Below are 15,735 nucleotides of genomic sequence, written 5' to 3'. Positions count from 1 at the left end.
TGCTATCTGACTGCATTTTCTTTTGGGAAACACCACGTGACAGGTGGCCCAGAATGCCAACACAGAAATGTTGAAATGGTTCTGCCTGGGGGGGGGCGGGTGCAGGAGAGATTAGGAAAGATACACCGACAGAAGGGGAAAGGGCCATGGCAATCATTCATTCCACTCTACGCTTGAAGAGTTTCTACGTCAGGGCTCTCCTCTCAACCCTCTTTTTAGCCTTCGGATCCCATGTTGTGTAAAGTGAGGAAAGACCAGCGAGCGAGAAGCGAGGAAATCAAAATTTAATGAGAACGCTGTTCCTCCCGCCAGATTAGTAACCCTGCCGGGTCAACGTGCTGTTCGAGTTACGTGATAATCTGGCTTTTCACCTGAGATTTCTAAATTGCTTCACCGAATGCTCATCCTGAGAGTTTCCCTGCAGGAACAAAAAGAGAAAGGTTGTGGGACCGGGCAGAACCCTGCAGGGACGGGGGAATCAGGGCCACTGCAGTGTGTCACTTCTTAGAGCACTGTGATTACTCCCAGGCTGCTTTCACAGTGTTAGTACAATAAGATGAGGAAATGCAAAAGGGTCAGAGAAAGCTCCCTCTGTCTGATTGAAGACAGTGGCGCAGAATGCGTAAGTCACGCCAAAACTCTCGATTTCTGTTCCAGGAGTTGCAACACGGGCGGGGGGAGAGGAGGAGGATTGGGGAGGGTTAGGACTTGTCTTCTTCGTCCTTTTCACCTTGGAAGCTTGAACTACCCATGCAGCACTCGCCTAACTAGAATGTATACACATCAGCAGGACTGACTACTTTGTTACATAGAGACGCTGTACTCACTGGGGCCTCGGGGTGCTGCTGTTCCAATGTGGGATTTTAATGTTGTAATGTATTGTATCCTAATGTATTAAATTCCTGTTGTTGTACTATATCGGTCGGCATTTTATTAAAATAAATTGTATTGTATCATATTTGTATGTTTTAAGAGAAAATAATATAAAATACAATACTTGTACTATTATATAGTGCAAAAACCACAAACCTTTGCCTCTGCCTCTTGAATTAATCCTTCGGTTGCTTGCACTGGGGAAGGGGTGAAGGAAGGAAATAATAAAGCTTCCAAAGTCCACGCAATTCTCCTGTTGGGTCTGCTACCTTACAATTTAGGTTACGGATAGCTGAGCAACACAGACGTGGCCTCACAAACACGTCAAAAAAACTACACACAAAACTACGTTAGCTCATCACGAGAATACTAGGATTTCTGGAAAGATTGGTTACGAGCCTGTATCCAAAATCGCCTTTTTCCTTTTTAAGCTCCTCAAACAGTAGGCAAAATCCTCAGGATTTTGAAAAGCTTCTCTCACAAAAGGAAAACTGGTTGGCCAGGCAAAAACAAAAAAAAACAAAAAACAAACCACCTTGATCCTGAAACCTAAAAATATAGGGCTCTGTTCTTGATTTTACTCTGCGTTCTAACAAATTTCCATTGATCGTAGCGATTCAAGAAAGACGACGCAGTAGTTTAACGGCAGAAGGAGAACTTGGGGAACAAAATGTGAGGGAAACCTGACGGTTGAGTTTTGCTGCTTCTCTCTGTATGTGAAGTATTGATGTGCATTTGTAACAAGGAATACAGCTAATGAGTAGTAACAACCCCTTTCTTTATTCACTAGATCAGGAAGCACCACGCCTCCTGACAAGCCTCAGTGACCGCACAGTGGCCATCAGCAGCTCCAGCACGTTCCGCTGTCATGTTACTGGTGTCCCAGAGCCTCAGATAACCTGGTTTAAAAACAACCACCAAATACAGCAGGAACCCGGTAAGAGATTGTTTTCCTCGAATTCCGTCTTTCTCATCATTCTCTTCTTCCTTTAACGTTCCTCTCAGCTCCGTTCTGTACATCGAGAAACACTTGCGGGCAGAGCTCTGGGTCATGCTTCTATTAACTTCTTTTTTTTTTTAATGTTTATTTTTGAGAGACAGCGTGGGCGGGGGAGGGGCAGAGAGAGAGGGAGACACAGAGTCCGAAGCAGGCTCCAGGCTCTGAGCCGTCAGCCCAGAGCCTAATGCGGGGCTCGAACCCACGGACCGTGAGATCATGACCTGAGCCGAGGTCGGACGCTCAACCGACTGAGCCACCCAGGCGCCCCATTGTTTATATTAACGTCTAATGAGGAATATTATTAGAGTTAGTTCTTTTGCACACCATATTCCTAACCCTGTAGAAGGGTCCATACAGAATCTGCTTTAAATGGTACATTCATAAAGAAATGGTAAGAGCCCCTCAGAAAACGTGTCAGTTCAGCTTAACAGAGAAAGTGAGGAGTTGGTTCCTTGGCTTGAGGTATGGCAGAACTTTGAACATCTGGTGTATATGAAGTTCAGGGTAGTTTTGTAAGCTTTTTTTTTTTTTTTTTTAGTTTTTATTTATTTTTGAAAGAGAGAGAGAGACAGCATGTGAGCCAGGGAGGGGCAGAGCAGGAGACAGAATCTCAAGCAGGCTCCAGGCTGAGCTGTCAGCACAGAGCCGGATATGAGGCTCGAACCCGTGAACCGTGAGATCATGACCTGAGCCCAAGTCGACGCTCAGCCGACTAAGCCATCCAGGCACCCCTAGAAGCTTTTTAATTCACCTATATCAATTTTAATGACTTGGTAAAAAGAAGACTATTTTAAATGATAGAATACTGGTTTAAAAAAAAAAAAATCTAAGTTAATGGTCACGTCTTAATTTTCTTTCAATAAAAAATATACCGAAAACCACCAGACTTAAATCAGTAAGTATCAACACTGTTGCCTGCCTGATAATTTTGTGGTTCAATAAGATTAAAAGGAACTCACTTATAATTTTACTTAATAATTCCACTTATATTAAAAGTAAAACTGCCATTTATTAATTTTAAGTTTTTTTTAACGTTTATTTATTTTTGAGACAGAGAGAGACAGAGCATGAACGGGGGAGGGGCAGAGAGAGAGAGGGAGACACCGAATCCGAAGCAGGCTCCAGGCTCTGAGTCGTCAGCCCAGAGCCTAACGCAGGGCTCGAACTCACGGACCACGTGATCGTGACCTGAGTTGAAGTCGGATGCTTAACCGACTGAGCCACCCAGGTGCCCCTGTAATTTTTTTTTTAATGTTTATTTATTTTTGAGAGAGACAGAGACAGAGCATGAACGGGGGAGGGTCAGAGAGAGGGAGACACAGAATCGGAAACAGGCTCCAAGCTCTGAGCCATCAGCCCAGAGCCCGACGCGGGGCTCGAACTCACGGGCCGCGAGATCGTGACCTGAGTTGAAGTCGGACGCCCAACCGACTGAGCCACCCAGGCGCCCCAAAACTGCCGTTTATTTACAATAGCCCAACAACCGAAATCAAATGACTGGCAATACGGAATGGTCCTTAAATGTGAGTCCTCCGCTCAAAACAGAATCTCCCTTTGAGCTTGATGCTCACCAAGGGGTCGTGGTAGACCATCTCCAACGTTAAGGTATCTTAGAAAGGCCTTCCTCTAGGCCAGTCCCAAACTCAGCACGTCTCATCATTTTTCTCCATGAGCAGCGCCTCCTCTCGTACTACGTCGTCTGCTTCATGGTCCACACCAGAAGCGCGCGACCTCCCCTCCGTCCTTCTCTGGTCTGTCACCAGGCTATCCGGGTCATGCACGTAAATAGGACATACGCCTCAAGTCCTCCCTTCCCTCCGCTGTCCTCTTGTCATTTTCTGGGTTCAGAGAACATCTCCTGACTGGTCTCTCCGCCTCTTTCTTCTCTCTTTGCATCTGTTTTCTACACAGCTGGATAAGAGGCGGCTGTGAACCTGGCACTTCCCTGTTTGCAAGTCTTCACGGGCTCCCTATCCCAAGTTCAAGCGTCTGACAGAGGAGGCCCTCAACAACGGGCCCTCGCTACTTCCCCAACTCCAAGCTCGCCCTCCCCTGTTGAACCTTAAGTTCTAGCCGTCTCCAAGCTCTTGTAGATCCCGGGACTCCTTGTGCTGCTTCAACGCCCTCGGCTGCTTTTGTTCTTGTGTCCCCGCTGCCTGGAGTGCCTTGCCTTCCTCGAACGCCTCCCTGTCCCTTAAGACCCAAGTCAGGTGTTCTTTCTCCAGAAAGCCTTACTCCTCTCCTGCACAGAGGGGGCAGGTCCTCCCGGCGTCTTTATTATTCATGACTGCTTCTCTTCGCTCTTACTGACTTGTTCCGTGATCATCGGTCCATCTGTGGATTATCCGTGCCTATTCCCACCGCTCTCTTACTGTGGGTCTGCTCTCTCACTCCATGTTTGCCATCATATCACATTCATCCTGAGGGCAGACAGTGCAACCTTCCTCTTATCTGTGTCTTCTCTTTTTGTCCTCCAAGCTGGCATAGTGCTTGGCAACCGATAAATGTTTCATGAGCGAAGGAACGGATGAACGTTTTTCAGAAAATTTTATTCTGTCCTTAGCGAGGTTCACCTGATAGCACAGATGTCTGGACTTCCGGGTGGTTGGGGAGACTCTATCTTAGGATTTTTAAAGCTAAAGGGACCGTTGGGGTATCTCTAGTTCCATTTGTAGAATAGAACATTTAGACCCAGCGAGGTAAAATGATTTGCCCAGAATGACACTCTATTAAGATAGGTTGTTTCACACAAAACGAATCCCTTGAGGCATTCTACCAAAACAAAAGGATGAATGAACACACGAATAAACACGTTTGTGTTGGAAAACAGTGCCTGGAATAGTCTCCCTTTAGCGATTCAGAGTCCACGTTAGTATATTAAAGACCTCAAGAAGTCCTGTTTTAAAGAAACCAGCCAAACTTCTTTAAAGTATTCCCCCAACTAACTTGATCACCAAATACATTTTACAAAATACTAATCTAAGATGTTGGGTGTTTCTTTGGAAGACGTAAATTTGGCTGACGTTGAGTTTTCACACTTTGGATGTGGGTTAAAGAATCAGAGTTGAACTGGGGCACCTGGGCGGCTCCGTTGGTTAAGCATCCAACTCTTGATTTCAGCTCAGGTCACGATCTCGTAGTTCGTGGGTTCGAGCTCCACATCAGGCTCTGCCCTGACAGTGTGGAGCCTGCTTGGGATTCTAAGCCTTTGGAAAGCTATACTGAGAGTAAATTTTAAAGCCTAAATAATACTTAAATGTATAATGAAATCTATAACTATAAATGTATATTTACAAATATAAAACATATGATTAAGGGGTACCTGGGTGGCTCAGTCGGTTAAGTGTCCAACTTCAGCTCAGGTCCCGATCTCACGGTTCGTGGTTCGAGCCCCGCGTCGGGCTCTGTGCTGACGGCTCAGAGCCTGGAGCCTGCTTCGGATTCTGTGTCTCCCTCTCTCTCTGCCCCTCCCCTGCTCACACTCTGTCTCTGTCTCTCTCTCTCTCTCTCTCTCAAAAACAAACGTTAAAAAAAACTAAAATATACAATTAAATATATGTAATGAAATATATAATTATAAATACAACATTTACAAATAGAAAATATATAATCAAATATAAATAGATAATGGCTTGAAATCAGTTAAGCTGATTATTTCAAGTTTAAAGAGCCAGAAAATAAATTGCACGTCCTTTAAAGACTTGCGACACGTGGCGACTCAAAAAACATTTATATACCGAGAGGATTGCGGTGGCCTTGGTCATTGATAGGATCTGGCCCATCATCATTGTCATTTGTTAAATGGCAACGCACCCGAGTCCAAAGAAAATATGAGAGAGGAAGCAGGGCACACGTGAGAGCTTGTGCTCAGGACGAGTGGCCATAAAATGCCTGCTGAAAGACCATAAGGGGAGAACTTTTCTCCTCCCTCCTCATTTCCTTTCAGGAAACCCTTCAGTGGGGCACAGCCATCCTAGAGAAGAAATGCAGTTTCGAGAAAGCCTGACGAAAGCTGAGTAGGACTTTCTTGGGCCACGGGGCATCTGCAGGAAAAAAGGGATGATAAGCACACAGGCCCCGGAAAGCGTGTGCACGGGGGACGCGAGGCAGCCTCCGCCAGGGCAACCCCGGGGAGAAGCAAGCAGGCACCTTGCAAACCACACGCCCACCACCCATGGAGCGGCCCTCCAGGCCAGCCCAGCTGCCGGCCCTCCAGGGCCTCTGGGGCCCCAAGTCACCCTGGACTCCCACCACTCCTGGAGAGTCTTTATTTCCCCTCCTGGGAACCACAGAGGCTGCCTCCACTGGAGATCCTTCTTTCTCATTCTAGTACGTCGGGACTCTTCCTTTCCTTCCATGTCTGGTTTATTTGCAGTTCGTGTCACAGAAGGGTTATTCTCTAGTTTTATGTCTGCCTGTTTTTAAAAGCTCTGAAGACCGAATAGCTTAACAGGTCTTCTTCATTAAATAAAAATGCCTTGAGCGCTCAACCAGGAACCAAGGCACCGTGTGACCTTGACAACGACCTCATTCACTTTTCACAACTGTCATCAGAGGTAGGTACCGTTAGGAGATGCATTTGGCAGATGTAGTTTAACTTCACGAGCGCTGACTGGGTGCCTGTGCCTGTTCTGAGCGCGTCACTAAGGTCGATTAGTTTCCCCTTCATAACAATCTTAGGAGTCTTGCTAAATTACGACGCCTGTTTTCCAAAGGATGGGACGAGGACACAGACGCACAGAGAGGAGAAATAGCTGCCTCCAGATCACAGAGCCGGTGCCTGGTGGGCAGAGGCTGGGACCAGACCTTGACTCTGGGGCCCACATTCCGAACACTGGGCGTGTGGGGCTGACTGCGCCTGTGTATCACTCCCAAGTCACCAGCTTTAGTGACTCCGTGGACACTAACGTCATATTCGTCAAACAATATTTTCTCCTTTCTAACCCTTAAAGCTTAAGCTCCCCAAAGACTGCAGTTTATTTCTTCAATGTTAAAAATGTAAACCATATAAAAAATATTTAAAACTTTTTTTTTTTTTAAAAGCAGGCATGCCCATGGGGCGCCTGGCCGGATCGGTGGAGCATGCGACTCTTGATCTCAGGGTTGTGGGTTCGAGCCCACGTTGGATATAGAGATTACTTAGAAATAAAATCTCAAGGGGCGCCTGGGTGGTTCAGTCGGTTGAGCGTCTGACTTCGGCTCGGGTCATGATCTCGCGGTTTGTGAGTTCTAGCCCCGCGTCGGGCTCTGTGCTGATGGCTCAGAGCCCGGAGCCTGCTTTGGATTCTGTGTCTCCCTCTCTCTCTGCCCCTCCCCCGCTCCGTCTCTGTCTCTCCTGAAGAGTGTTGAAGAGAAAGGCAGTCTGAGACATATTTACTCTGAAAAGACAGGTGAAGAGAGAATTGATCAGCTAAAGTGAGTAGAATGTCCAGGACCAGACAGGAAAGACCAATGTAACACGGAAGGACCGATGGCAAGTTAGGGGTGGATTCTCCTGGCCACTGGCTGTTTCGAGTATGGTTTGATTCTCAGGAGCATACAGGCTGCAGAGCTCATCTAAGAAACATCCATTTCCATTGGGTTGAAAATTTAAAGGGTTTGCACCCAGCCTTGGGGCAATGGTCTGAAGTCACCGTGGAGGACATACAACCTCCTCCTCAGCACTGCTCCAGCCACCTTCTCAAGGGCCCGGCAGTTCCTCCAAAATGATCAGAAAGTCACCTTTCTACCTCACACCCTTCCCAGATTCTCCACCGAGGTCCTAACAATGTTCAGAGCTGTGACAGAGCTGAGCAAGCATGTAGGTGGGGCTGTTGGCACGGAGCAGATGGCGCCGTAAGGACACCAGATGAGGGTGCGAAGCGGATCCAGAAGAAGGCCTGTCTGGCTTCGTTTTGCATCGATACAAGCGCAAACCTGATTGTGCAGAAAAAGTCATTAAAATGCTGGAAAAAGTAACAAACTTTCCTCCGAAAATATTTAAGAGAGCAGAAAACAGTGCCACCCTGAGACGTCTTTGGTAAAGCCTTCCCTAAACCGAGAAACCGGCAGCGACCTATTGCGTAAATTACATTTCTATGGCAGCAAAACGTTTCAGACTATTTGAAGATTAGAGCTATTTTAAGTTTAAGATTAGACTATTTTAAGATTGGAAACAACGAAGAGCTGAGAAAGAATAGCTTTGCTCTTAAGTAGCCTGAGGCTGGGGTAGGAGAGAATCACTCTGACCCGCTGATTAATACTGCTTCCTAAGTTGGATCTTGGTTACTAGGACTATGTATCTAATGACCTGAAAGGGACATCTTTCCTGTCACCACTAGATCCCTGATACGAAACATCTTCACCTGTAAAGTGCATATTCACATCAACGTGACCAGCTGCCCTCGGACTTCAGGGGGAACAGAATGATGGCTGAAATACAAAGTGGTTTTCATAGAGCTAGGAAAGATCTTGAGGAAGGTAGAGGGGAGAAGTGAGTGAGGGTGTTAATACCTAGGGGTAATAACGTGACTGTCACCCTCAGAACCCACAGCTTCGCTTGATGTCTTACAGAACATAAAATTCAGAAATGTTAATTATCTTTTGCAAAACCTGAGTGGTAATTGTCTTTTCTTATGAAATCCACCTTTATGGTGCATAATGCATGAAGAAACATTGCAGGAAAGCGTGTACAGGATTCCTGGAACACGTTGGAGAGTGCGTGGGAGGGGGAGCTGACTGCTCTACTTACCACCCCCACCGAGCCCCATCAGTCCGCTGATGTGATTGGCTGAGCAGCTGCTCTCGGTGTCCTTTCTCTCCAATATGTGTCTTTAAGGTAAGGGGCCGGGGGGGGGGGGGGGGTCCACGTACCCAGACCCAGAAGGGCCAAGCTTCACAAGTGACCATACCAGTAGCTTCTTTCCCCAGCCAGAATCTTCCAACAAATTCTCAAGGTTGAGTCGTATCCCCCGACCACAATATAAGCATAGGGGGCGTTCTGAATATGTTGCAGAGCCAAAACTCGGTTCTTTTCTAAGGATCGACTTCCATTTAGAAGGTGAGGAGAAAGGAGTGGAATTAAGGGAAGAGTACAGTGAGCTAACAGCAAGGAAAACGTCTTGATTGGTAGCGCTGGAGTTCAGAGCTGCAAGCCCAACCCCAGACGAAAGAGGAACCCTGACTTTGATCACAGCCTTGACGTGGTGAAGAGATGGAGACTGACACTTTACGCAAGTCTGCGACTGCTTGTTGATGTCCGGCTGGTTCAGTGCGACCATGGTTCACCCTCAGAAAAGTAAGAGAACCCGTGGGTAGAGTCCCATTTTTGTATTCAAAATCGCCAGAAGTTATTTATGGAGAATCAATCTTGACACCCAAATATGACTCTTTACTGAAATACTGTCATTTATTTAGGTCTTGCACATACGTACATATGTAGCTAATCATATCGTGACGCTTTGCCCAAAGAAAATGGCCTGGACGCGCCTTCCGGTACAGCATCCTTATCCCCATCCAGCCCAGAAAAGCCTCCTGAAACGTGTGAGCCACAGCAAGACCCAGCCGAGGGGATCACACGGCAGACCGCACAGACCCGCTCGTAAATAGCGGGGCTGTCTGCTGGTCATTTGAGTCTTTGGTGCTTCCTGAAAGTCCTCTTGATTTTCAAATGAAATGAAAAATTTAGGCCGTAAGAAATAAAAAACGAACTTGAGAATGTGAGCGTCACTTCAGAAAGGGCCTCACCCCCCCCCCCCCCCGCCTTTGTGTGCGTGTGTGGCAAAATGCACATGATGTAAATTTTACCATTTAATCGTTAACGTGTACAATTCAGTGGCACTAAGCACAGTCACAAAGTTGTGCAACCGTCACCACTATCGAGTTTCAGAACTCTATCAGCACCTCAAACGGAAACCTTATACCCATTAAAGCTTTTTGACTGTGAATGAACCTCGTCTTTTGATTCTTTTTGTGACCTCTTGCAACGCACGGAACTGGAGTGTGAGCACAGCCAAGATCAGCAGCCTGTTTTGTTTGACGACCAGCCAGTGCTTGAGGGACCGGTAGCAGAGAAAAAGAACTTGGGAATGAAGAAAAACAAAGAGAAGAGAAATCGAGACATATGGGGATGAGATGGGGGAAGAGAGAGGGCAGACCCTTCCAAGAGCTCGCCCCAGAGATCTCAGGACTGCACCCTGTCCAAAGTCACTAACCCCAAAACTAACAGCCGCTGTCTGGGCGCTTGGAGAGGGAAGAGGTCTCCAACCCCCAATCTGCAATTTGCTGCTTACACTGAAGACTGCCTGACGATCCACCTTAGATAATTGTGCACCTCCGTCTCTTAGCAGAACGATTCAATGAGGTTTTTCTGTTTCACGTGTCCAGAATTTACACTGGAACCCCTCGTCCCCCCAAGTACAAACTTGAAACAGTTTAACCCAGACCTACAGTGACAGACAGCAATGCAGCTGGGGAGTCCCAATCCAATGAAGGGAAATACAGAAACAAACGTATTTGGAGATAACCTAGTCTGTGAATTTGCCATTGCTTACGTGACTGAATAGAGTCAAACTGAGAAAGTTCGTTCCTCGTCCAGCCCATATTCAAGCGATAGCTTCGTTTTTGCATTATCTCCTGCTTCTAAGGAGCCTTAAACGATTCGATTGTATATTAGTTTAGCCATCTCATTCAACTCCGTCATAATTCAGCTGGCCACCACTGAAAAATGAAATAAAGCACAGCAAACGTATATCATGTACCCCAACACACGCACCCCCCCACACACACATACACTCAAAAGCATTCTGTAGGGGGGCCAGTCTTCTGATGGAATAGATTTTGGTTTAGCCTCTTTTTTAAGTTTTTTTTTTAAATGTTTGTTTATTTTTGAGGGGGGGGGGTTGGGACAGAAGATCTGAAGTGGTCTCTGTGCTAACAGCAGAGAGCCCGATGCGGGGCTCAAACTCACGAACAGTGAGATCATGACTTGAGTTCATGGCTTGAGCCGAAGCTGGATGCTTAGCCGACTGAGCCACCCAGGCGACCCTTTAATCCAAAATTATACATTGTTGTGAAGTATAAACCTACTTTTCTTGCTTCGAAAATATTTCATCATTGTATACATAGTCAATATTAAGTTTGGCAAACGGGGGCACCTGAGTGGCTCAGTCAGTTAAGCATCCAACTTTGGCTCAGATCGTGATCTCACAGCTCAGCTCGTGAGTTCAAGCCCCACATCGGGCTCTGTGCTGACAGCTCAGGGTCTGGAACCTGCTTCGGATTCTGTGTCTTCCTGTCTCTCTGCCCCTCCCCTGCTCACGTTCTCTCTCTCAAAGAGAAATAAACATTAAAAAAAAAAATTGAAAGTTTTGCAAATGTTAAACTATTTGGAGATGTGTGTGTGTGTGTGTGTGTGTGTGTGTATATATAATATACCTTTTAAACTTTCATTCAGTGACTCTTTGCTGATGGTAAAGAGGCCCATAATTCATTTTTTTTGAAGTTTATTATTTATTTTGAGAGAGAGCAAGTGAGCACGAGTGGGTGAGGGAAGAGGGAGAGAATCCTAAGCAGGCTCTGCACTATCAGCATAGAGCCTGATGCGAGGCTTAACCTCGTGAACCATGAGATCATGACCTGAGCCAAAATCAAGAGTTGGACGCTTAACCGACTGAGCCACCCAGGCACCCCCATAATTTCGTTTTCAAGACTATCTTTTTTTAAATTCTGTAATCCACGAATACGTTTTCATTGTGAAAGATCACGTGGCACGGAAAGAGCATAAGCTATAAAAAATGTCCTTACGGAGAGTTAACACACGTCAAGTATTTGATTTGTATTTTGTCAACAACTTTACCGCTTTTTGCCTGTGTAAGGTGCAGGTATACACATGCAGGACATCCATATTTGCGGAGCAAATAATAAATGGGATTCAGTCATTCATTCATTCAACAGCTATTCACTGAAAGCCAACCCTGTGCCGGTAAGAGAGGGGAGGGAGAGAGAGAGAGAGAAGCCAGCATCTCTAAGACAAATCTGAGTTGAGGTCATGCAACGTGTTTTGTTTGATGACGTGCTTTGTTCACCGTGTATCGTGGAGGTCTTCCTGTGTCAGCACATAATGTCCTGCTCCCGTCTTTTTAGCCTCCATACCCTTTAATATGGTATGTAGTCCCATAATTTAACTATTCCTATGCTGATGGAAAACACTTTCTAGACCTTGACCTCTATGCGAAGCAGTGCTAACACTTTACTGGTCATAGACACACTCCCTCACTCTACACAGAATGGCCACTTTGGATGAATGGCTCTATTCTGCAGTATAAATGCATCCGACCTCATCGAGGAGCTATGACAAATCTGAACATATCACAGGAATGTGTTGAAGCAGGAGTGAGTGCATGTGTGTGCCCGGGCACATGTGTGGGTTTATAATTTATAGATAGGAACTCTAAAACCTTAGCTATCAGCTATGTACAACTATAGACTTAGCACCTCCTGACATGTTTTTCAAGTGCCTGAATCATCTCGAAATACTTCATTAGAACAACAGCCGAGTTCGCCGCGAAAGCACGCAAGAATGCTTTTCATTTTTAAATGTTTAGAAATACGTGTGTGTTTGGCACAGTTTCAAGGTGCTCACGTTAACTATAACCCCTTCAAGTCAACCAGTTTACAATTTCTTGGCAGCTTTTGGAAACTATTCTGTTAGCATAACCCAGATTTGTAATTTCAGCTAGTGAAGCAATAGACATTGTCCCAAATGAAAGGACCTTTGTTTATGGCTTTTCCCTTTTTCAGTGGTTTCATGAAGAGGAATATTACACAGCATCCCCCCCCCCCACTGTTCTCAGTCTTATTCTTTTCCAAGAGCCCCTCTTCTCTGTCTTTTTCATGGCTAAAGAGCAAATCGTCTCACCAGGGATCACATTGCCCATCAGAACTCCTTCAGCCCATGTGTTTTAAGCATCTCATAATTCTCTTCAACTTAACACATTATTATCGTAAGGCTGCTTTTCACTCTGTCTCAAATTATTCTACCCTTCCTCAGCTTTTTGTTTTGTTTTGTTTTGTTTTGTTTTGTTTTGTTTTACATCTGCAAATGCTTTGCCCTGTGGCTTGACCTTAGGGTAAAATTCTCAACAGAGAAAGCAGCAGCTGCATGGTGACCATTTGAAAACACTGGAATCGTTTGCATTTTCAGTGCCATTTAATGAGCCCATCATCCTTCACTTCCCAAACTTGTCAGCCTTTGCAGTGTACTCAGCTTGGATTTCTCTTACCCATAGTTTTCGAAACCTCTGAAGTTTGACTGGATATGTAAACTCTCCTCTGTGTTCTTTGTGGGAAGTCAGTCAGACATCCAGTCTCTAGTGTTCTTGGATCACTTTAGCCATCTTTAATCTCTATTTTGGCTCTTCTGGTGCTTTGTTCAGATACAGCTCTTAGCTCATCAGTTCCTTTAAGAGGTAGCAATCTAGGAGCGCCTGGGTGGCTCGGTTGGTGAGGCGTCCGACTTCGGCTCAGGTCATGATCTCACTCGTTAGTGGCTTCGAGCCCCACGTAGGGCTCTGTGCTGACAGCCCAGAGCCTTGGAGCCCACTTCAGATTATGTGTCGTCTTCTCTCTCTGCCCCCCTCCCTCCCTCTCTCTCTGTCTCTCAAAATACATAGACATTTAAAAAAAAAAAAGGTATCAATCTAAAGGTATGATTTATCATGGACCTACAACTGGATGCATCATCATCCTCATGGCTACTGTTTATCAGAAATATATCATGGGCTAATCTCAAAGAAATTATTTTACTGGAGAGCCAACACGATCATAACAATCTACTTTTTTCAAACGTTTTTAAATGTTTACTTATTTTTTAGTATTCTCTACACCCTATGTGGGGCTTGAACTCACAGCTTCAAGATCCAGAGTTGCGTGCTCTTCCGACTGAGCCAGCCAAGTGCCCCCCACCCCGCCGAATTTACTTTTTATTTTATTAAACCTAACGTCTATTAATTCCCTATTCCATGAGCCAGACACTTTGTCATACTCTAGAGAAAATGAAAACGAGTGAAACTTAACCCTTACCTTTGAAAAACTTACACATAATAGGTACAAGTCAATTTGTAAGTACGCAATGTGAAGGGTATAAAATTCCATGCGCTGCCGATCAGCACCCCTGATTGGCATGATCCAAGGAGGCTTCATGGAGGAGGTGTCATCTGAACAGGCCTTTGATGGCTGAAGAAGAGAGTTTTGATTATGTCGATTAATTTGGCCAAACTGGATGGGCATGTTCTGTCAGTCAGAAGTTAAGACGCTCAGCTGAGCATCAAAACAGGAGTCACTGATCAGACCAGCCGGCCAATTTAGGAAACAATGAGTCAGATTTTTGTGTAAAGACGAGGAGAAAAACACATGGTATGCACTGATGTAGTCACATAGGTTAATTTAAAAGATCTACAGATGCATCTACTCAGTGGTGAATTGGATTAAAGTTCTATTTCATGCCCTTCCCTGGACAATGTGCTGCTTATATATAAAATGGCATGATTGTCCTTCACCTTATGGTATTGAGGAAAGAAAGAAAATTCATTATAAAATCCCTTGAAAATACTAAAAATTGAAGGGGTTGTGTATGTATGTATATGTGTATATATAAAATATATATATATGCATATATATATATATGCATATATATATTTTTTTTTTTGAGAGAGAGAGAGAGAGAGGTGGGAGGGGCAGAGAGAGAGAATCCCATGCAGGCTCCATGCTGTCAGCACAGAGCCCGATGCGGGGCTTGAACTCCCAAACCATGAGATCATGACGTGAGCCCAAATCAAGAGTAGGAGGCTCAACTGACTGCCTCCCTTGGATACATATATAGGCCAGCATCGTCACAAACTCTGATCTAAAACCCTCAGCAGCAGCCAACATAGTAGATGCTTCAAGCCCTTACCCTGGGTGCCGTCACCAGATTTCCTTGGAGTACACGTCCCTGCAAAAACAACTCCGCGTAAAAATTTTACTCTAGCAGACCTATGAAACTGAGTTTACATTTCTAAGCTCTAGGATCTACAGCTCTTTGAATCTTAAGATAATAAAAACTGACATACAGCTTTACAGCCCGGGGAGAGTTGGGTACGTAGGTCATAAGTCAATACCGCCACACAGGGAGACCACGTTAACTACTGCCTTCCTCGGCTTCATAATATTCAGCAAACGCTGCAGAGCTCATGCCTTTTCTCACCCCCTCAATTCCATTTTCCATGGTCTTGGTTTATTTGGCCGTGTCCTTGGATTCTGAGGGTCTGCTATCTGTTGGCACAGTGCTAGACCCTGAGGGCTCAGTAATGAATAAGGCAGTGGCGTGGGCACGGAAGGAAGTCAGCAAATTTACTATGAAATGTTAAGTGTCGGAGTAGAGGCATGTGCAAGGTGATGCCAGAGTAATAGAGAAGGGGCTCAAGTGCCTCAGAAGATCTGGGATAGCCTTGAGCTAAATATTAGTAAATGAATGCTCACTGGGGTGACTGGGTGGCTCGTACCATTCAAAGTCACGGAGACTTATCGTGAACTGCCAACAGATCAGTATGGCTCATACCAAGGATACGCTGAAGGACGTAGCAGGGTCAGAAGCTGGAAGAAGATAGGCAGGAGCCAGATCATGGAGGTGTTTGCTTCATTAAATATAATAGCGCCATCCCACGTACATCCTCTGAGTCAAAGCTGTGTCTAGTCTACGCAGCATACACATTGCTGTTGGCCCTCACAGCAAATGTACTTAAGTTGATTTGGTGGCCGACATTTAAAAATCATAAGCTTTAACATCGAAAATCCAGATTTCTCTCTTCTCTTTAAAACTCAAAAGATAACACTGGACTCAAATT

General features: G+C 45.4%; 1 protein-coding gene across 1 annotated transcript in view; it reads left to right on the top strand.

Moving 5' to 3' along the window:
- Nucleotides 1-15,735, top strand: part of FLT1 (fms related receptor tyrosine kinase 1) — a 177,069-nt gene that overhangs the window by 102,471 nt on the left and 58,863 nt on the right. The window contains exon 15 of the mRNA XM_047876110.1: nt 1,664-1,810. Within this exon, the coding sequence (XP_047732066.1) occupies nt 1,664-1,810 (147 nt within the window). The remainder of the gene's footprint in view (nt 1-1,663; nt 1,811-15,735) is intronic.

This window comes from Prionailurus viverrinus, chromosome A1 (genome assembly GCF_022837055.1).
Source record: "Prionailurus viverrinus isolate Anna chromosome A1, UM_Priviv_1.0, whole genome shotgun sequence".
Lineage (NCBI taxonomy): Eukaryota > Metazoa > Chordata > Mammalia > Carnivora > Felidae > Prionailurus > Prionailurus viverrinus.
The sequence above is the reverse complement of the archived record's forward strand: the minus strand, read 5'-3'. Positions and strand labels throughout refer to the sequence as shown.